The sequence below is a fragment of the Triplophysa rosa genome, linkage group LG18 (genome assembly GCF_024868665.1).
Source record: "Triplophysa rosa linkage group LG18, Trosa_1v2, whole genome shotgun sequence".
Taxonomy (NCBI): Eukaryota; Metazoa; Chordata; class Actinopteri; order Cypriniformes; family Nemacheilidae; genus Triplophysa; species Triplophysa rosa.
Window position 1 is genome coordinate 11481427 of NC_079907.1, and position 22865 is coordinate 11504291.

Genomic DNA, 22865 nt, shown 5'->3' on the forward strand with positions numbered 1-22865 from the left:
CGCCAGAGAGACTGTGAGATTTGCAACAAGTACGTGCTGAATGCTTTCTGTGTTTAAAGTCATACAAACCCAAATCTGATTGTAAATACTGCTTGGTTTTGTAAATAAAATGCAATCTATAATAAATCTAAATAGCACTGCAGGCGTGTTTGCACTGAAAACACAACAAAACAATAGCATTTAAGCACCTGGTTAAACTGGATTTAAGGTGGTAAGTGAAAAAGAAACAGATTTTTGTGCTGAAATGTCTAGTGACTGTCTCGTCATTTATAATATGTAATAGGAGAAACTGGATAGAGTCACCCTGAATAACTACTAGTGAGATATTTACGATGTGATTTAAGCTCCAGTCGCACCCAAGAGATCAGATCGGGTACACCGTGTGCAAAGAAACATGGGCATCGCTATGGAAATACAGGAGGGACTCATCGTGAGCAACATGTCACATGCACACACACACAGCATCCATTCAGAGACTAAGGGTCACCCTACACCACTCTGAAAATAAGTGGCCTGGGAGCAGAACGTACACTTAACATTCTTACTGAGAGTTGATGGGTCTCCTTTCCTTACTCTGCCAGAGGAACAAGAGTGTTTCCCATAAGATTCACTCACACATTCAGAGGCAGAAGATTTTGAAGTAAAGCAAAAGGGTAGGCTGCTACACAAGCTTTCATGAATGCAAACACCGACACTCTTATGTAGACTTTTCTAGGCCATTTTTTTCAGACTACAGTCTTTATCTCAGATATGGACTGCACTTCATTCTATTATATCACTTTTAAGTGCACAAATGCCTTAAATATTCCTTCAAATGTATTGAAAGCTAATAATAAGTCTGGTTACATTTCATACTCCAAAGAAACCACTTAACACTCTCAACACAAACATGTTTGTCTTACTTGCAGGCGGCACAGACAAAGCAGCGAGGGTGGTAAGTCTTGCCCAGGGCGGATACAACTTCCCCTTCAATAAACTCTTCGCAACTGAAGCAGCGGGTCCCATAGAGACGCTGATAATCCAGAGTGCAGATAAACTCGCCCTGTCGCACGAAAAAGCCTCCCTGTGCCAAGTCACAACCACAAACTGCAGAGAAAAACAAATGGAAGAGTTACAGCTTCATTGGCAATACACTTTCATCAAGGCAGAAACAACCAATGACAACATTCACTGAAATCATTTACTGTACACAGCTGTGGAAAAAAGAAACCATTCCAAATTTTCATTTAAACAGCATTTCTAGATGTATAGTGTACATTCCCATCCAGCGTCTGTTGAATTTCAACAAAATCAAACCTCAGGAGAGACAACAGCAATGTGAAAGACTGACAGCATGACCAGACACATAAAAACTGTGCTAAAAAACGAGGTTATCACATAAAAAACAACTTCTAAACATTTCCTAAGTACATTAAAAAGGTATATGAACCGGTTTTCTTAGCAGTATTTGAGGTCTGAAAAAACAGAGCATCTTTTCTGTTATTTTGACCCGTTTCTCCAGTTTTCATTTTCTGCAAATAAATTAGGTCTCCTATAATTTTTGCCATGGTGGTATGTTTAACATATCTCCAAATTTAGTCATTCAGGTGAGGTTTATGGTGCTTCAGTGTGTGGTTACTGTACTGTGAGTCCGCTGATCAAGTGGATAATCCTCAAATAAGCCAATTATTTTCAATAAAAACAGATAATGACAACCACAAAAACAGTAGTCAAACCACATATTTTGGTGCGTGTATTTGTTAATGAGTGATTCTTGTGTGTGTCCTGATCATTATCGCCACACCATCATCAAGAGCATAGAGGACGGAGATGGGCAGGTGCATGACTGGATTTATTATCCACTTGATAAACACAAAACTGAAACTTGCACAAATTCTCCTCCCTCCTTCCTGTTCTCACAGCCCTTTTCCATTTAAACAGGAACCATGCAAGAACACAGTGCACACACATACAGAAATGCTCCGATGACATCATCCTCAGGGCCGATCCATTTTCCACCTCCTCTGAGGTAAACGATAAACTGTGGAATGTCCTTCTTTCCCATGCTTTTCTTTTTTTATTCAGAGCTGAGATGATAAAATGTTATACTGCAGTAAAGAGTAGCTTATGTTGTAGGAAAACACTAAGATAGACAGTAAGAGAGATTTTTACCCAAGTCTCAAGTCTGAGACGAATCCAAATACAACCACGAACGTGCACACACACAATTGATTGATATGCAATGTTCAGCTCATAGTAAAACAATAACATAGGAATGTTTTTAAGAAAATGGCAGACCTTTTTCCATGGCTGCTGAGGTGCGATTGGTTGGTGTGTTAAATTATTATAGTCAGTTGCATGAGATGCTTCTAGGAAATATGATTTGCACCATCAGCTTCCACTAATGTGGCACACTTTTGACTTAACTAGAGATGAAACATTCACCTTATACATTTCGCAGAGACTTTTATCCAAAACGACTATCCAATATTCGCTATCAGACGTATACCTGTAACTGAACCAAAGAATGTAACAAAACCCCCAGTGATAAGAAGTCGTCTATGCTAGATTGTAAACAACACCTAGTAAGAGGGGTAAGGAATGATTCCAAGCAAGCCTCTCATCACACACATGCTGAAATCTAACCATCAACCTATACTACAAATACAAGTCATAATGATTCTCAATTTTGTTATTCAAAGGATGTTTTCATCCAAAACAACACGCACTATAACAATTCCAGGATGTGTCCGTTCTGAGCAACATTGGGTTAAGTGCTCCTAAGGGACACGCCATCAGCACCTTGGGAATAAAACTTTTGCTTTGGTAGCTCCATGTCAAACCTACTGGGGGGGTTCAAATAAGGAATGTGTTTAAACACAGAAAAATTATACAAGCATCACTTGACTAACAGCAATAAAACATGGGAAATGATGTGTATAGATTTTGTGTATAGAGAAATTGGGAGGGTCAGTGGAGTGATGTTGTAACTGTTTCAGATCACTGGATGGATGTTATTACCTCTGAAACCTAAACTAAGATAGCAATTCAAGAAGCACATGTAAACATGTTCCTACATTTCAGTGCAAGATTATGAAACATGTTCCAATGAGGCTTGCAGGTGGCGTTCCAAAGTAATTTCTTGACACATTCTTGGCCCATTTCTGTTATAAAATATTGCTGCTGTCCTTCTGGAACCTTATATCTCCTTATTTTATGGATTTTTTAATAAATCATTATTATTATTCACCCTTTATGTTTGACACCGGGTTTTGGAAATATCTAACCAATAAAAAGTATTAGAAAGTGCTTGTCAACTTTGACAACACACTATTTCATAATTTAAAAGATACAATGTTTTTTTTTCATTTTCTGAAAAAGCAAATTTAGACATTGAATACCCTTATTCTATTTGTTATCATAATATATTGATAAAATGTTTTGATATCTTGTGCCAGATTCTGTTTCCTTTCTATAATCAAATAGTATCAATAGTTTATCTCACTCTAAAACATCAACAAAACATTACAACAAAAAAACTAAAGCTCTTTCCATCCTGTTGAATCCTGGTAATTTTCTTTGTATTTTGTAAATAGTCGTGTTATAATTAAAGGCTTAAGTGCCTAAACCTAAAAATCCTTTTATCAAATTACTTTCTTAAACCACACAAGCTTATTCATTGGTTAAAAAAGGGATTGAAATAATGTGCATAACAGGATTAAGAACACATCTTCACATAGTTGACCAAATTAAAATGTATTTTTATATTGCATAACAGTAGAGTTTCAAATAATCAAAGCTGCATCAGTCAAATAATAAATACAAGCATAAACAAAAGTTAAGATTAGATGCATGATGTGTGTTACGTTTATGTATACTTCTTTTAAATTTAAGAGTAAAGTTACAATATTTATTTATATTATAATCTGTGCAACCGTGCCGTTGGCGCTGCCTTTCTTTAGAGACGTTGCAGGGCATTCCAATTGAGCGTTTTTTGTCAGCGAAGTCCACTTCAACAGATATCCCGTGCTCAGGGAGTAGGGAGCAAAAATCAAATGGAACGCAGCTACTATCTGTGTTTTCCTCAAGGTCAAGACTAGCACCACCGACATGAAATTATCTGGTCTCACATCAACAGAAAACAGCACTGTATTCCTTAAGGGTAATATAACCCTTCTGCACACTGTTTAAGCCAACACAAGCTAGCTGCAGTGTTCTCTGGCAATGTAAAATGGTGCTGGATTGCATGTTTTGAGGGAGTTGGCTGGACAGCAGTCAGGGTCTGCACATTCTCCACATGAGAGGATCTGCATTTTCTTTGCCTGAGATCACACTTTCATCAAAGATCAAGCGGTCAGGCTACTGCCTTAGATAAAACAATTAATATCATATGCAATCCTCTATAATCATATTAAGTACTCTATATAAATGCATTAACTCTGATCCTGATCATGTCACATAAAATTTGCACAAGCATGAGTTTCCTGCTGTATACTGTTATTAGCTAAATTGGTTTACACATTTATTAATATGAATGGGAGCATTTCTTTAAAAAAAGGGAAAAAAATAAAAATACATTTAATAAAAAATAACCAGAAACAAACAATAAATAAATAAATATTTGCTGATATTGTAAAAACAACCAAAAATAAACTTAAAATAAAAATTGCTGATGATATTGTTCAAATTAATTATGTATTGTTTGTTTGTTTCTGGGTGTTTTTCCCTCTCCAGCATGAGTGGGTGCTCTAAGTCACACCTCTGGCACAGGAGTAGATCCAGATTCATTGCAGAATCTTGCCTGGGCAGATACAGCACAAACAGAACATCATGTGCTACCACTCTCACAGCCTCATAGTCTTAACAACTTTTTCAGGAAGTAGTTAATAATACAGCAGATAGATAGACAGACAGACATACAGATAAACAGATAGATGGCACTGTTTGTAGGTAATACTGAGACTATGAACCTCTCGTCTATTGCCTGATGAACAGAAAAACACCTGCATCATCATCACCTCCATCTGGCAGAGGATCACGTGTGACACCCAGCTGTGACATTCACCTTGATAGCCCTGGTCCTTCAATTGCCTACAGCACACACGGTTCTGTCTCTAATGACTGTGGAAATACACACTGACTCATTAACTATTTCACAATCATAGGGCTCTATTTTAACGATCTAAGCGCATGGTCTAAAGCGCAGGGCGCAAGAGCACATCTGCTAGTTAAAGGACAGGATAAATAGTCAGCACGCCAGGCGCATGGTCTAAACGGGTTGCCCCTATTCTCTTAATGAGTCATGGGTGTGTTTTGGGCAAAACGTGCAGTAAACCAATCAGAATCTCATCTCCTATTCCATTTAAGAGCCAGTTGCGTTCGCGCCATGGTGGATTTGCTATTTACACCACAGAATTTGCAAGAGCAAAGACTGGGCGCATCTGCTTGTGCACGAGGTCAAAGCACGCGAGCAGACCATCTACAGGACAAGCCGAATTTTTTTATCTTTATGTACACAATAATAATCTTTTACATTTTAATCCATTTATTTTTAATATTTGGGCATGTTTGTGTGCTGTGTGCGTCCCTCTCTGTGTAATAAGCAAAATGTACGCCATTGTGCACCCGCCTATAGGCGCATTTACTAACGCGCTCTTTAAATAACCAAAAACATATTAGACCGGGTGTGAGTTGGTCTATGGCGCAGTCTATTTTCAATTCCTCAAAATAGCAATGCGCCAATAATGCGCAATTTTTTAGACTAGCACGCCCATGGGCGCATAAATGGGCGCAAATGCATTTGCTATTTAAACAACGCGGCGCAGGGTGGGAAAATGAGAACTACGTCGGGCTGAAACAAGCAAAAACACTTGCGCTGCTCCTTGCGCCGCAGTGCTCTAGGTGTACGATAGGGCCCATTGTGTAGTAATGTAATAAAAGGAAGACAGACATGTAACTACATGGCTATCTGCACGGCACAGAGATTAGGGTATGTTGAGTTAACACAACTCAAGCACAAGAAAGAATATCCAAACCACTGCACATGAAAGGTCTGGGCTACTGGCCAAACAGGACTGGTGCAGTGAATATAAACTGAGAACTTCTGAAACAGCATAAAAGGCAAACAGACACCCACACATTTCACAAAAAATACCTATAGACCATTTTTATTATAAAATGCATATTTTCCATACTGGATGCTGACTGGTCAACAGTTGATAAAGTCAAAGTAGATCTTTGTCTATATATGTTAATGTTGTTACGTAGATTATTTGTTTAACCCTCATATGATCCTTCTCTGTCTATTGCTGTATTATTGTTATACAATATGTTGTCATGGCTCTGCTTCCTTAGTCATGTTTTTCTTGGTCCTGTAGCAGAGCCATGACAAAGTCTTTGGTTATGTGTGGAGAGAAACATATTGTTGTCCGTTTGACTATAATATACGTTCTCTCCAGTGTCTTGTCATTGGCCCTATTCCTCTCGTTTCCTCGTTATGTTTCCCTGAGTGTTTAATGTCCCACACCTGTCCCATGTCGTTATCCCTCGTTTGTGTTTCCTATAAATACCCTCTTGTTTCTTTGTCTTGTGCTCGTGCATTGTATGTATGTGGTTGTTCTCGTGTCCTACGGTCCTTGTTCCTGTGCTACTGTGTTTGCTGATGTTCCTCGTTTCCTCCCGTGTCTCTTGTTCCTGTTATCATTTGTTGTAGTAAGTGTTAGTTTAGTTTGTCAAGTGTTTATTCAGTCTTGTGTTTAGTCAGTCTTCGTTCTGTGCTTGTTTATTATTTCTTGTTGCTGTTTTACCCCATCGTGGGTCCTTGTTTTGTGTTGTTTAATAAATATCTTGTTTAACCCCTTCATTGCCATTGCCTGCCTGCATTTGGGTTCCTCTGCCAGACCGTGACAATATGTTATGTAGAATGTGCGCTTAAGATCAGCTGCAGGCTGTGAAATAAGATAACAAAACAAACAATATACCCATTTATTATGTGGAACAGAAGACAGGTGCGTGAGAGTGTGCATTGTCTGAGATGTAAGGTTGTCCCATCACTATGGTTGTGGCACCAGCATAGCCAAGAACACATATAATAAAAATGGGAGAAATCTAAGACTGTCATTTAATTACATACAGTACATTTTGAAAGACAAATTCTGAATGTACTATTAGTGGGACAATTAGTTATTAGTGGAACATAATGAATAGATTTCCCCTATGGGTACTAGAAAATGGGAACTAAATAAAGTGTGTCATTTATTAAATCTGGGCATTTATACTGCAGGGTTCTTTATGAGGTCAAAACTAAAACTACACAGGGAAACTCTGTACACTTAACATATCTTTCTGCACACAAACACATTGTGCTTTGTCCTTCAGTTGGAAACAATTTATTGTTTGCGTGTCGTTCAGATGCAGCCTGGCATGATTTAATTTAACTGTGAAATATGTGCTTGGAAGCTTACTAAAACAAAAAACTGAAAACTACTGAAACGAAATATGTAATTACATGCTTGTTTATATACTTGCTGTATATATACTTACACTGCTATATGTGAGCATGTCTATGCATATTTTAGGCCTATAAGCAAAGGTTTACCTGTCAAATACAAGATAGACCCCCTGGTCCCTACGCTGATTTTCTGAAAGAGTTCGCGGACTTCTTATCGGACCTATTGGTTAACGCTGATAAAGTACTGATTGTCGGAGATTTTAATATCCACGTACATAGTGCTAACAATGCATTAGCAGTGGCGTTTACAGAGCTATTACACTCTTTTGGAGTAGCACAACACATCAATGGACCCACTCATCGATTTAATCATACACTAGACTTGATTATATCTCACGGAGCCGATCTAACCAATATAGATATAATACCTCAAAGCGACGATGTCACAGATCACAATCTTATAACATGTACACTGCGCACTGCAGAAATAAGCCGTTTAACTCGTTATCGACAGGGTAGAACAATTACCTCGACTACTAAAGATAGTTTCGCAAAGAGCTTGCCAGATCTGACTCCTTTAATAACCATACCAATAAATACAGAATCGCTCGATGACATGACCAGCAAATTGGGCACTATTTTCTCTAATACATTAGAAGCTGTCGCACCTATGAAGTCAAAAAAGATTAATGAGAAAAACATAGCACCATGGTACAATAGCACCACTCGCGCCCTTAAAAGAGAAACACGTAAACTGGAGCGCAAATGGAAACAAACCCAATTAGAGGTCTTTAAAATTGCATGGAAAGAGAGTGTTAACTGTTATAAAAAGGCACTAAAAGCAGCAAAGGCTGAGCACCTCCGTAACCTCATAGAAACTAACAAAAACAATCCAAGGTTTTTATTTAGTACAGTTGCTAAATTAACAAATAAACAGACATCACCTGTCCTGGTTATTCCGCCGCACCTTGGTAGCAATGAATTCATGATTTATTTTACAGAGAAAATCGAAAACATACGAGACAAAATAGTAAAAACTCAACCTCCAAGTCTGTCCTATGAATTAGTACCAACCATAGCCCCAAAAGAAAGGCTACAGTGTTTTTCACCTATAAAACAGGAAGATTTAATTAAACTTATTGCAACATCTAAACCTACAACTTGCTTATTATACCCCATAACAACTAAATTATTAAAAGAGTTATTACCCGTTGCAATTGAGCCCATTTATAACATTATCAACTCGTCAATTAATCTAGGCCATGTCCCAGGACCCTTTAAGATGGCCGTCATTAAGCCTCTTATCAAGAAACCAAACTTAGACCCCAATGAACTAGGAAACTATAGACCGATTTCAAATCTCCCTTACCTGTCTAAAATACTAGAAAAAGTAGTGTCCACTCAGTTGTGCTCTTTCTTACAAAATAATGACATACACGAAAAATTCCAGTCAGGCTTTAGACCGCATCATAGTACTGAAACTGCGCTCGTTAAAATTACAAACGACCTGCTTATAGCATCAGATAAAGGTAACATCTCACTCCTAGTCCTGCTCGACCTTAGTGCTGCGTTCGATACTGTAGACCATAAAATACTTCTAGATCGCTTACACAATTATACCGGTATTCAGGGACAGGCACTACAATGGTTCAGATCTTACTTATCAGACAGACATCAATTTGTCCATTTAAATGGGGAATCATCAAATCTAACGCAAGTAAATTATGGATTACCTCAGGGATCGGTTTTAGGACCCTTGCTATTCTCCATATACATGCTGCCCCTTGGAAACATTATTAGAAAACATGGAATTAGCTTCCACTGTTATGCAGATGATACTCAGCTATATATCTCATCAAGACCAGATGATTCCTTCCAACTATCCAAATTGGCAGAGTGCATCGAAGATATAAAACATTGGATGACTTGTAATTTCCTTCCTTTAAATTCTAATAAAACAGAAATATTACTTATCGGACCAAAGACACGTGAGCAGAATATTTCGGATTATAACCTGCAAATTGAAGGCTGCAGCGTTACTCCAACAAATACAGTTAAAGACCTAGGCGTTATATTAGACAGCAACCTGTCATTTAAAAATCACATCTCAAATGTCACAAAACAGCCTTCTTCCACCTTAGAAATGTTGCCAAATTACGAAATATTCTATGTGTTGCTGACGCAGAGAAGCTTATTCATGCATTTGTGACCTCAAGACTTGACTACTGTAATGCACTACTTAGTGGTTGTCCTGCACTATCAATCAACAAACTAAAGTTAGTTCAGAATGCAGCTGCCAGAGTTCTAACCAGGTCCAGAAAATACGATCACATAACCCCAATGTTATCATCCCTTCACTGGCTACCCATTAAGTATCGTATTGACTTTAAACTTCTTTTAATCACTTATGAAGCCTTAAACGGTTTAGCCCCTACCTACATAACAGAGCTTCTACCACACTACAACCCATCACGCTCTCCAAGATCTCAAAACTCCAGACTTTTGATAACACCTCGAATAACTAAATCAACCAAAGGGGGTAGAGCTTTCTCATACGTAGCACCAAAACTCTGGAATAGCCTTCCCGATACTATTCGAGGGTCAGACACACTCTCCCAATTTAAATCTAGATTAAAGACACATCTATTCAGCCAAGCTTTCACTTAATGCAAAATATGCTAAATAAACCACCGGGAGACTGCATTTATTAGATATTATTTACTAGAATAATCTTGCTTGTTCTATAAACACCATGCACTGTGCTGTGTTTTACCTTTTTTGTGTTTTTCAGTTTTTCTTATTTTCTCCTGTAAAGCTGCTTTGGAACAATGCACATTGTGAAAAGGGCTATATAAATACAATTGAATCGAATTGAATTGAAATACAAGATGTGCCAATGCCAAATTAAAGGATAATATGGATAATATATGCAAAAATATAGCATACATTTTTCTAATTTGTCTTTTTGTAGTAACTTTATGTTAGTCATTGAGTCAATAAAAGTGTAATTTTGTAGTAACTAAATTATTATGTTTTTATGTTTGTATGTTTTCTATTATTCTAAAATGTGGACAAAATATTAAAAAAGGATAAGTAAATGACCAAAAACTTTTAAATAGTATTATATACTGTATGTCCTAATAATATGCACTGACATGCGCACATATGGTACAAGCAGTGTATTAGCTGTATTTTAATAGTATACAATGTATACTATACTACAACTGTACTTGTTCTGATATCACCTCTTAGAAAGTCTATTCTGATTTTGTCTAACAACATATAAACATACAAATACATGTGAACATTACATTAAGTCATTAACATTTAGTCATTTAGCAGACGCTTTTATCCAAAGTGACTTACAAATGAGGTAAGCAATAGAAGCAATTGGAACAACATAAGGACAACAAAAATCATACAGTAAGTGCAGTAAAACTGGTCTCATATAGCCTATCACAGTATACAAAGCTAAGGTTTATTTTTCTTTAAGGATAGAAAGAGTAGAAGTCAGAAGTCAGAACTAATCGGTCAGGTGCATGTTGAATAATCAAAATATCACTATGGCATTCAGGCAAACAAAAGACAGCTGTGTAGAGTGCTTTCAGCAGGGTGTAGGACACACATTTTAGGAGGGGTGAACTCACACACAAGCACTCACACATACAAAATGTGTATATTTTAGGTCTTTAAATTACTGATATTTGATATGCAAAGCTTTATAACTATTCAGTTTGAGCAATTAAAACGGATATATCTCTTCCATTTATACGTTGCAAAATTCAGGTGATAGTTCAGTTATGTACCAAAAGTCCATTAAGTTGCCTTTAAAGGAGAAATGTGTAGATTTTAGAGGCATCTAGTGGTGAGGTTGTGAATTACAACCAACGGCTCACTCCACCCCTCCCTTTCAAAGCACTACAGTGGCTGCACAGAACTAAGATGTCATCACATTTTCGCTTCTTTGCAGAAGGAGATCATGTATTTACGAAACATGCTCTGTAGAGCAGTTTGTCTGTTTAGGGCTACTGTAGAAACTACATGGCGAATTCCATGTAAGGGGACCCGCGGTGTATGTAGCTCATTCTAAGGTAATAAAAACATAACGCTTCATTATGTAAGGTCTTTGTATACATCTAAAGACATAGTTATGTATATATTCCATTTCTGCCGATAGATCATCAAAAAAAAAAACACACACACACTGGACCTTTAAAATACTGGGGTACAAAAATCTGTGACGATTGACGACTAGTGAAAATAATTATATTTTGCATTTTCAAATATAGTAATACAAAAGCTGGCTATATGTTTTTTTAACATAATTTGATAATGTTTGTCTACAAAGCACCATATGGGATTCATTGGAACGAAGCACAAAGAAATTACCATGATCAATGTAAAAAATATAGAAGAAGCGCTGCATTTTTTTTAAAGCATATTTTCAGTGATTTATTAGAATGTTTTATCCTAGTCTCACATATTTGAAACAGGTTTTGGGCGTGCTCAGTCCAGACTTCATGGAGAAATGAACTCCCCACTGTGTTAAATATTATCACAATGTTGTCATGGTGTGCAGGAAACAAATACAGGCGGTTCTGTGATAACCATATTTCCCCACGAGTCCCTGCATTTCTCCAGACCGCCATACGAAGGCTCCCAAACATCTTGGACTGATGCAATATCATCTGGTTTGTTTGATGTTTTACTTAACAAATGAGTTGAAGGGGGTGTGATGGCACACTGAGGGTTGGAAAGACACACACCCACACTTCCTGTAAAAACACACATACACACACACACACACACACACACACACACACACACACACACACACACACACACACGCACACACACATACTAAATGTTCCTCCTATAACTTAACATTATAAAGCTAATTATTTATGTTAGTATATAAGAACAGCTTTAGAATGTGACTAAATTGCAAGCCTGTTTTGTTATGTTCTTCTAATCTCAACATTTGTATAATTTTATAAAATATGTAAGGTGTAATAAACACTACAAATGCAAAGTGTTTTGTCGGTCACTTATACTGTAGGTTAAAATCTGGGAACAATTTTAGGTGCCCCAATGGTTTAAGAGGCCCCCTATAATTCCAGTAGGATGTAAGTGAGAAAGATTGACCATGTGTTTTACATTATAATAAAAAACACAAATCGCACTCTACATGATGTAAGTAGTTCAATACTTCAATCTATATTTTCTAAGAAATGTGATTTTATCAAACAAATCATATCAACAGTAACAGCCAGTAGGTTATAGGAATTTCAGAAACAGCAGACATGCCATTGCCCATCTAATCTAATTTAGCCCGGCCACGAATATAACATAACAGTCCAATTAAATCAGCATTTTCTGAGATAGCCACCACCATTGTGTGCTTGACATTCCAATCATGTATTGCAATCAAATTAAGAAGATTTTGAGGAAATAAAGAAATGTCTTGAAATGTGCATTTCTATGTTTTTGTCAGCACAGTAATGCGTTATGTGAGTGCTCCAGACCGCCTCAGACAGCTCTGTAGGAGTTTTCAGTGTGACTCATGAGAATCCATAGTACAGGTCACATTAAACCTGCACTGACATTGCAAAGCACTCCGGTTCCATTTTTTAATGTATGCATAATTCTAAAACAATGCAGTATATTTCAACTAGACACAGATTCTTTCATGCAAAATGTGTTTGAGCCATATGTAAGGATGACGCATAGACTAATGCTGCACTGCTGTTTCAGCTCTGCTTCTGCAATGTGAGCATGCGCTGATAACACATACATTGTAAATGCTCTCTAACCTGTTTACATCAGCGGTGGAAAAAAATAACGTGCTGCTAACATGCGCTCCGCTAACACGCAGCTCACATGTGCATTGAGAAACCGGCTTCAGCAGCGTCTGGAACTGCCCAATTTGGTATCTATGTTCTTATGTAGCCTACAGTACTATCTATGGTCCGAGCTGACACGAATTAGTGTTATTATTACTTAATTAAAACAACCCAACTGTAGTTTGATTGAAATTACTTGGAATGCACAACAAAATTTGTTCTGTTTTTGATAATGAACTCATATACTATTAAGATGTTCAAAGATGAGTGGGACTATAATAATAAGTTACACTATAGTAGAACTTATTAGGTCCCTGCACAAAACCATGTTCCCACATCGATGTCCCCAAGTAGGTTGCCTTACTTCAAGCTAATATATAAATATTGTAAAAAGATAGAACGGAGTCTTCTTTACTCTGCATTTACCCCTCTTATACAGGTACATCTAAAAAAATTAGAATATCGTGCAAAAGATCAATATTTTTTGTCACTCATTTCATTAAGTGAAACCCATATATTATATAGATTCATTACACATTGATTATGGATTATGATTATTACATTGATTAAAATCTAAATTGTGTTACATGAAGCTCAACACTTTTTAAGACCTCCTGGCGTCTTCGGAACACAAATAAAGATATTTTAGGTGACATTCGGGGGGTCCTATGAGCGGATGGACCAATCTGACGATGTCTTTAGTACTTTTCTGGACCTTGACAACAGCTATAACCGTGATGTCTATGAGGAGGACTGGAAATCTCTCGGATGTCACCTAAATATCTTTATTTGTGTTCCGAAGACGCCGAGAGGTTTTAAAACATGTTGAAAGTCATGTGGGTGAGTAAAAAAATAACACAATTTTGATTTTGAGATGAACTTTTCCTTTTAGTAAAGTTGGATTTACCTTAAATTGCCCTCTGATTACTGTGTGATAGATACATTTCAAAACATATCATGACAACAAACAACCCGAAACTAAAAAAATACACACCCACTCACAAAATTAAGGCATACCAGAACCCTCTGTTCTAGCCTTAACAAGCCTGCATTAAATCCAAAATCCTTACTAAACCGCCCTAAACCGTGACGTAAATACAGACAATAAGAGTTAGATGTAATTTGACTAGCGGTACCACACTGACTGGCGCTCTGAGTCAAGAATAAATGTAAAACTCTAAAAAGAAGCTCATAATGTCTGAACCCAGAGGTCACCTAGCAACTGCTGTCTGTATTTACAACATTATCAAACTGAAAACAGCCGGTGGGAGGTACACACAAGCCAACAAACACATTAACACACACACTCGCAGACAAAACAGGAAACAGCGGTCACCACCTTGCCATTAACTTTAGCTAACTTGTTGAAATCACATAGCAAACAAATCAAACAGTCACTTCTATGTTGTTATGCGGTTAGAATTTGCACCCCACCCTTCACGACCACAACAAATGATTTGGTTTATTAGTGTGACACCAGTGCTGTGCTTGACAATACTGTTCTAGTGTTCACTCTCCTCAGATTTGACCTTGACATTGTCATCACCTTTGTTCGAGATTCGTAAAAGGCATTATAAAAGTTTCAGCAAACACAATATGAATGCAGCTGAATGGACTGGGTCTTGACGCTTTACCTTTGCAAACAAAGCACTTGATGTGGAAGTGTTTGTTCTGCACTCGCAGGACTTCGCCTTTGCACGGTTTGCCACAGTTCTGACATGGGGTGGGGCCGCTCTGCCGCTTGCCCTTCTGCTGGTCAAGGGGACTGTGAACAGCCTGCTGGTGAAACGCTGTGGAGAGAGAGAGAGAGGTGTCAGATTCATACAGAAGAATTCACGCACGCACACACACATATACAGTATATATATTGAAGCTGTGAAATCTCTAAATTGGTATGGTTGTAACTACATCATATATTACAAGTCCGTGTTCTAAGCAAAACACATCACTTCTAATTTCAGATGTGAACTTTCACCCTTTTAACTACTGAGAAGTTGAACAACAACGCTGTTCGCACGATCCTCACAGGATGTTCACAAAAGACGTGAATGACGGCAGAAGTCTCCTTTGTCATATGTTTAATCCGTCATTTGCGGCTGTTTGTACCCAGCCTTCACACCTACTCCATTACAAAGGCATGCAAACTTTTCATAATACAGCCCAAGACACAGCTAGAGAAAGACCTGCAACCTCTTGTTTTAAAAGGGCGGGTAAAACTGGTTTCTGTTGGACATCCCATTCCATTCTGAAGCGGGATTTACACAACAGGTGTATACGATGTAAATAGTGCACGGGATTAAGTGCCATACAGTGTTTCCCATTATATTATTGTTTCCCAGCTGCCCGCCATAGTCTAATTTGTTCCGCCATCGTTTCAAAACGAACCAAATTTTTTTTATACTTCTCATAACAACATATCATTGTGTTGTCTGTATCCCATTCATTGATTTATGCGTCAAGGCTTGCCACACTATCAACACTGGCCGCCACAAATAGATTTTTCATGATTCCCTTTTACATTTTTAGTTTACTATTTAAAACAGCTTAATTCATGTTGTGTGCAGCGCCTCGACAGCGCCTCTCTCTCACATGACAGTGTACAAATTAAAATGTGGCGGTGTTTTCAATTTGCAGTCCTCCGCGTACTTGCCTTTCCATGTAAACGTCAACAGTTAAAGATGTTATTGACAGAGAAGACAGCTGATCGAGTTTATCACGACTTAATGAAAGGTTTCCCACACGCCTTTTTCTCTATGTGCTTGGTGTGAGTCTGTGTGCGAGCTCTGGCCATAGCCCTCCCAGGTCAATGTGGTGTGCGCGCGTGCATGTGTTCTGTATTTATAACTCTGTGTAACAGCAACAGTCCATTCTCCCATATTTCTGAATTTGCGCCGAATTGTCTGCGCTATAACATTACGAACTCTACAATAAAACTATCACTCGCGTTTAAAATCAAAGAAGCGCTCTAAAACATCAACACATTGATGAGAGGAGCAACAGCAATAAAGGCTGTGTGCTGCATGAGAATTGATGAGACACATAAGTAGCCTAATGTAGCCAAAATCAGTGCATATAGCCGCTCTTTAAAGTATATGTATGGTGATTTTGTCAGACGATGTCGCGTTTACAAATCAGGATTTTAGCAGCACGAGGTGTTATTGGGTCGTGTTTAGTCACTATTTTAAACTCGTTTTATGTCTGACTACAGAACAGATAATATGTAAGAATAGCATTCAATTGTATTAAAATACAATATAATGTAGACAGAGAGTAGAAGCTAAACAAATTTCAAGTGCCAACACTAGACCAAATGCAAACACGTGATGACTGTAACAAGCTCTCCACTGCCGCCAGCCACGCCCCCCGCATCAGCGTCTTCACCCAGCTTCACCCGTTCTCATTCACCGGACTTTTAACATTACGGACTACACTTCCAAGTTCCCATAATGTCTTGCACCCGATTACCACCATGACTGCACTCACACCTGTACCTCATTTCCAGAACACTATACATGCCATGTCTTTTGTTGTGTTATGCTTTGCACTAGTTAGACCCTTTTTTGATACCTGTGGATGGTACCTGTCGAATTATACTTACCCGTGGATGTTACCTGTTATTTGTACTTACCTGTGGATGTTACCTGTTGTTTATTTTCTTACCTGTGGATGTTACCTGTTACCTGGGTTGTTTCACCTGTCTTCTGTGCAGCTGTTCTCCCTGCAATAAACCAGTCAACTTCAGCTCTCCATGTGGCATCATCCCTCAGCCTGTAATTGTTGCAATGACGTCACAAATTAGTCTCTCAAAATCCTGTGGGAAACACTGGCCATATAGAGAAATTTTTGCTTGTTCTCGTAGCCTAGGACCTGTATCTGTCCCTCATTCATTAAAAATAAATGTTTTTTTACCATTCATCCAACATTAAACATTCACAATTGACGCAAATGTGCTACACTCTGTAAACTCACACCACACCGACATGTTTTTATAGACCCTTTGAGAGAAGTTTTCACTTCTAGAAAAGCATGCAGGGAATGTTTAAGGCTCCTTTGAAGCTAAAACTATTTCCTGCTCTTTCTGGCAAAGTCAAACACTTGTACTATAATCCAACCTTAAAACACACAATGGCCGTCGCCACCCTAAAGTCAGTAAATCAATGTGGAGACTGGCAGCTTCCACAGCTCAGTTCAGATGAGGCAAAACATTTAGCAGATGGACAATTCCAGCGTTATGGATGTGACATTTTCAGGCAAAACTTGAAATCTAAATACTCAGAGAATGTATTTTTTACAAATATATTTACCCTTGATGATAGAATCCAGACATCTGAAAAATATCAGTCTATCTATGCACAAGTTTTCTATTTTAAAAGAGAGAAAAATGTATGAGCTATGGAGGTGACAAAAAAGGACACACGTTTTTGTGGAACAACATTGTAGGATTTCTGTGAATTAAAATGTATAAAACAGAAGCAATAATACCCAACAAATGGAGAAGGGATGCCTCTTCACAGACCACAAAATAGTTTTATGTTAATTTTCGTTAAAATAATGAAAGAGGAATATAAGGAATATGAGGAATATGGACTGTTATGGATGACAGTTCCGTTATGAGTGTTACAATTCACTTTGGAAAACTATGCTTTAGAAACTTTAACAAAGACTTCACGTGGGTATTTAAACCACCAAATATTGACATCTGACTTATAAGTATTGTGAAAACCTTTGGTAAAAACTTTTCATCTTAGAGGGGAATTTCACCCAAAAATCAATTTTGTGTCATTTTTTACTCACCCACATGACGTTAAACATGTTTAGAGAACTTCCGGCGACTTCGGAGCACAAATAGAGATATTTAGGTGACATCCGAGAGATTTCCAGGCCTCCTCATAGACATCATGGTGTCAGTTTTTGCCAAGGTCCAGAAAGTGCTAAAGACATTGTTAAATTGGTCCATCCGCTCATAGTGGCTCAGTTGAATTTTTTCGAAGCGACGAGAATGCTTTATGTGCTAAAAACAAACCCAAAAAAATACTGACTACTGACTAATCGATATATTCTCCTCTGTCTTGTCAGTGTACAGTATGGCGCGCGTTCACAATAGCACTTCGTCGTCTTCTTGGACGAGGGCACTTCAAAAGTAGACAGGTTTGTGCGCCGAACGCCGCATGGGGCTTGCCCCTATTGGATGCCGGCGCTCTGACTCACAACGCGGAAGCGCAACTCTGTGTTTACACGCAGAAGACGAAGAAATGTTCTTGTGAACACGCACCATACACTGACAAGACAGAGGAGAATATATCGATTAAAGTCAGTAGTTTGGTTTGTTTTTAGCACATAAAGCATTCTCGTCACTTCAAAAAAATTTAACTGAGCCACTATGAGCGGATGGACCAATTTAACGATGCCTTTAGTACTTTCTGGACCTTGGCAAAAACTGACACCATGATGTCTATGAGGAGGCCTGGAAATCTCTCGGATGTCACCTAAATATCTCTATTTGTGCTCCGAAGACGCCGGAAGTTCTCTAAACATGTTTAACGTCATGTGGGTGAGTAAAAAATCACACAAAGTTGATTTTTGGGTGAACTTCCACTTTAAGGTTGACATTTGCATGGAATTGCCCACATGATTATGCATTGTGAGGTTATAGTCATGTGAGACTAGTATTTTCATAAACAGTACAGTGAATGTAACCCACAGCCTTCAGATAGCTTGAGGAAAGTTTGATAGGTGCTCTACAGGTGTTTAGCAGAAAGGTTGTTTTCAATAAAGAAAAGATTGCTTGAAGGGCCATCAAGCCTCAAAGAGATCAATGAGATCCAGGTTCACTATAAGACAACACTGCAGTGCTGTTATCAGTTTCTATAAGAAAAGCCAAGACAGACCAATGGTGACAAGACCAGTGGACTCATCTATAAGGCTTTTCTTACTTGGTTAATGTATGAAAATATGAAATGGATAAATACATGTTTTTCATTAATGCAGCGCTAGAATGTAATGCGAGTTGCTAATCATAAACTAATACAACGGTTATATCATTGAATATTAATGCACATTTTACAATCATAGACACTTTTATTTATGTTCTGGCATATAGGGCAAAGTTACACTTGTTGAAAAGTAATGGTATGTGCATGAAATGTATTGATAAAAAGGTATTAAAGGAATAGTTCCTATTAGTTTTTTTTTTGCTCAGCTGAATAAAATAAGTCATACACATCTGGGAAGGCATGAGAGTGAATATGACATTTCAACAGATGGACAAGCAGGCATTGCTTGCCTGTTCAAACAGGACAAGACTTTTATAGGCTAACAAACTATAATCGTAAACCTAAGAAAATAATTTATGTATATTTATAGGCCTAACCACAATCTTTCTGCTAAGCTCCAAACAAAGGTTGAATCACTGAAGCTCTCATAAAATACGATATAAAAACAATCCACCTTGTTCCTTTAATCACGAGCCAAAGATTTGTGGTTAGGAAATGGAGGAATAAATAATGAAGCCGTACTGTAGTAGTAAGTTCCCTATCACTCTCATAACCTGTTCGGTTCATGCTTTAGATGTCCACATCATATATCACCAAATCCCTTACGATCCCGACCAGCTAAAGGTCAATGCAAGGGAGGGGTTTGTTCCACGTGTCCCTAAACACACATACACTACCCTTTGCGTTTGTAGAGACAGTGTCATCCATATTTAAGCAGGTTTTCCATAAATAGAGCATCCACTGAACCCGTGGGGATTCCATCATGCCCTGCTACATTCTGCTTGAGGTCCATGTGAATGCTTGACATGTCTGTGTGTTAAAGCATCTCGGATTTCCACCCGAAAGACCTTCAGCCACTCATTTGACCACATCATTTGAAATTCACCATTTTTGCAATAAAGCAGATTTTGGGGTGAGATTGTCATATAGGAATTCTCATTAATGCTAAAACATTCGACCCAAACAGCAAGTTATGTTAGTTATATAAGACCCCTGGTAACTCAAATATCACACGGTGCATATCAAAGCTGTTTGTCGTTCCTTCCATACGGTGAAGTTTACATTTGCACCTGTCTGCATTCATCCACTGTTCACTACACATTAACTGAAGCATACCAGTTCACGCGTACAAGTCAAGTCTTCTATTTGACCTCAATGTGAACTGATACTTCTGCTGACATCACTCAAAAAGATGGCAAGAGCCAATGAACAGCATAGACAAATGAGAAAAATGTAGAAAGAAAAGTAAAAAAATAGAGAGAAATAGTTAAATGAATGCAACAAAAGATTCTAGAAAAACCTGTTCACATACAACATGCCATATGTAAGTATGTGGGTACCCAAACAACACACCCACACAGCATGCATTTAGAAAGTGGTCCCTTCCTTTGTAGCTGTATCAGAAAGGTTTATTAAAATGTTGGAATATAATGGCAGGCGTTTCATCCCATTCAGTCACAAGAGAATCAGTGAAGTCAGACACTTGTGCTGAGTGATGAGGTCTGACTCAGTTGGCGTTCATCCCAAAGGTGTTCAGTAGGGTTAATGTGCAGTTTTCATGCAGGCCAGACAAAAAAAGGTGCAAGCACACTGCATGGTTGTCGAAAATGCTTCATTTTAAGCAAATTCTTGGGTGTAGCTAGGATTGCCAAGCCCGTTACTTAGAAGGGAGATACCTTCATTTCGAGACATCATAATAATAATAATTCAAAGAAACAATGACACCAGATTTCAGAACTGCACCAACACAACAGCAATTACTCAAAAAGCCAAGTCGAGTTGGTAAATGTCTAAAAGAATAACCAGAAGAACCAAAAACATGCATTCCATGCAGCTCTTTGTAATTATCTGTCAGTAAATGTCTACAACAATGTCACAGTTGTCCGTACAGACTTTTTTCTGTCTGGAGATAAACGTCTTTTCACAAAAATCCCAAATGATTGTAGATGAAGTTGTTAATTCATCATCAGTACAACGGGGAGGGAAAAAATCATGTCCATGAAAAGATGCTGGGGGTAAAAGTCACAGCAAATATGCACTCCAGAAGAAACTTCACGCAGATGTGCATGTGGGTGAGGATGATCCTCAACCATGGCAGGCCGATTAAAGGACTTTGAAGCAAATTACACAGTCGTAAGCATGGAGTGCCCATTTCGAGGCAATCAGAGTTAAGTCTATTTCACCAGCTATCTGTCTGGGAGGACTAAAACAGGAAGAACAGTAATGGATTCAAAGCCACCCATAGTGGAAGTGTAAAGGCGAGCTGAACAACAAGACTCAATGCTGCATATTATATTTGCGCACTTATGTTTATTGATCTCCTAGTTTTGCACTTTGAAACAACATTATTCTCTGTGCGTTCAAATGTACCTCGGAGGCACCGTTCAATTATGCACAGTAGAACTTAAACTTTAAAAATCCTTTCATTACAGTTTAAATCTGCTTAGAGCCAGAAAACCATTGGATGTCGTATTTCATTTCTCCATCACATCGAGATCTGTTGTCCTGCATTAGAGTAGGCTGAAAGTTTGTTTACTGTCGCAACGATCCGTGCTAGAGGCATTTCAGCATCTACTGAGACTTCCAGCAGTTATATCATGGATGTGTTTGCCCTTGTGGATGTGTGACAGCAATACGATCTGCTTCGTGATCTCATAGACAGAGAGGTGCCAATGGTTCTCTGCTACTGTATGTGATGGGCTCACAGGCCTCACATACATACAAAAAATGTGACAGTGCCTTTGAAAACCCAGCCAAAGACTTATTTTGTGATTTACTGTTTTCTACCAAAATGCATCATAATGTAAAGAACACTCTGTGGAAAATAACCTTGATATATTTTATATTGTCTGTCTAAAGCCATGTCAAAGACTGAAATCTATAATGACTGAAATCAAACTTTAATGCGTATTATATCATGATTCGATTTTAAGACTTTAGCCTGGATTTCCCGTATAGGGTCACAATTTTACATTTCTGACTGGCATATCAACTACAAGGGCAAAAGTCTGGAGATGCTTGGCTGTTTGAAGATTTTGTTTCTGTTCGTTTTGGCTAATTAAGAAAAACTAATTGTACCAACAGCCTTGTTTTTTATTTCTACCGCATCATGCTCATAAATTAAAGTCTAATGTATTTTATAACCAATTATTTATATTAAAAGTTATACTACATGTTGAATCATTCAAAAGCAATTAACTGTCTGCTCTCACAGCCAGACTTCATTGTGTAGAAACATGACAATTAAAACAGCTGACACGTTCTTTTAACCTCAGTATTAAGCATGCAAACTGCAAACATATATCACATTTTTTAATTGTCACCCAAGAAAAAATAATGTTAGCATCTCTACCCCTCCCCCCTTGTTTCTCACAAGCACAAAAGTCTATACTGTGGTCCAAAGAGACAGATTGCATGTATGCTCCCTGTGCGCAACAGTGTGTCTTTCTGCCAGAATATTATTCACTAGGGTGGCAGTTGTTGAAATAATAATAAATAATCATAATAATGTTTGCTTCGGTGCCTTAACTAACAAAAGGCAAAATCACAAAAAGCATCATATTTTAATATATGAAATACAATATGACATATGACATAAAA

At 38.0% G+C, this 22865-nt stretch overlaps 1 protein-coding gene across 14 annotated transcripts in view; it reads right to left on the reverse strand.

Moving 5' to 3' along the window:
• Positions 1-22865, reverse strand: part of ablim2 (actin binding LIM protein family, member 2) — a 61440-nt gene that overhangs the window by 26386 nt on the left and 12189 nt on the right. For all 14 annotated transcript variants that reach the window (XR_008964852.1, XM_057359182.1, XM_057359183.1 and 11 more), the window contains exons 2-3: positions 14907-15062; positions 903-1086 (exon numbers count right to left, since the gene is read on the reverse strand). Coding sequence is in view for 13 of the 14 variants with exons in the window: in XM_057359182.1 (XP_057215165.1) it covers positions 903-1086; positions 14907-15062 (340 nt within the window). In the remaining variant the exon portion in view is untranslated. The remainder of the gene's footprint in view (positions 1-902; positions 1087-14906; positions 15063-22865) is intronic.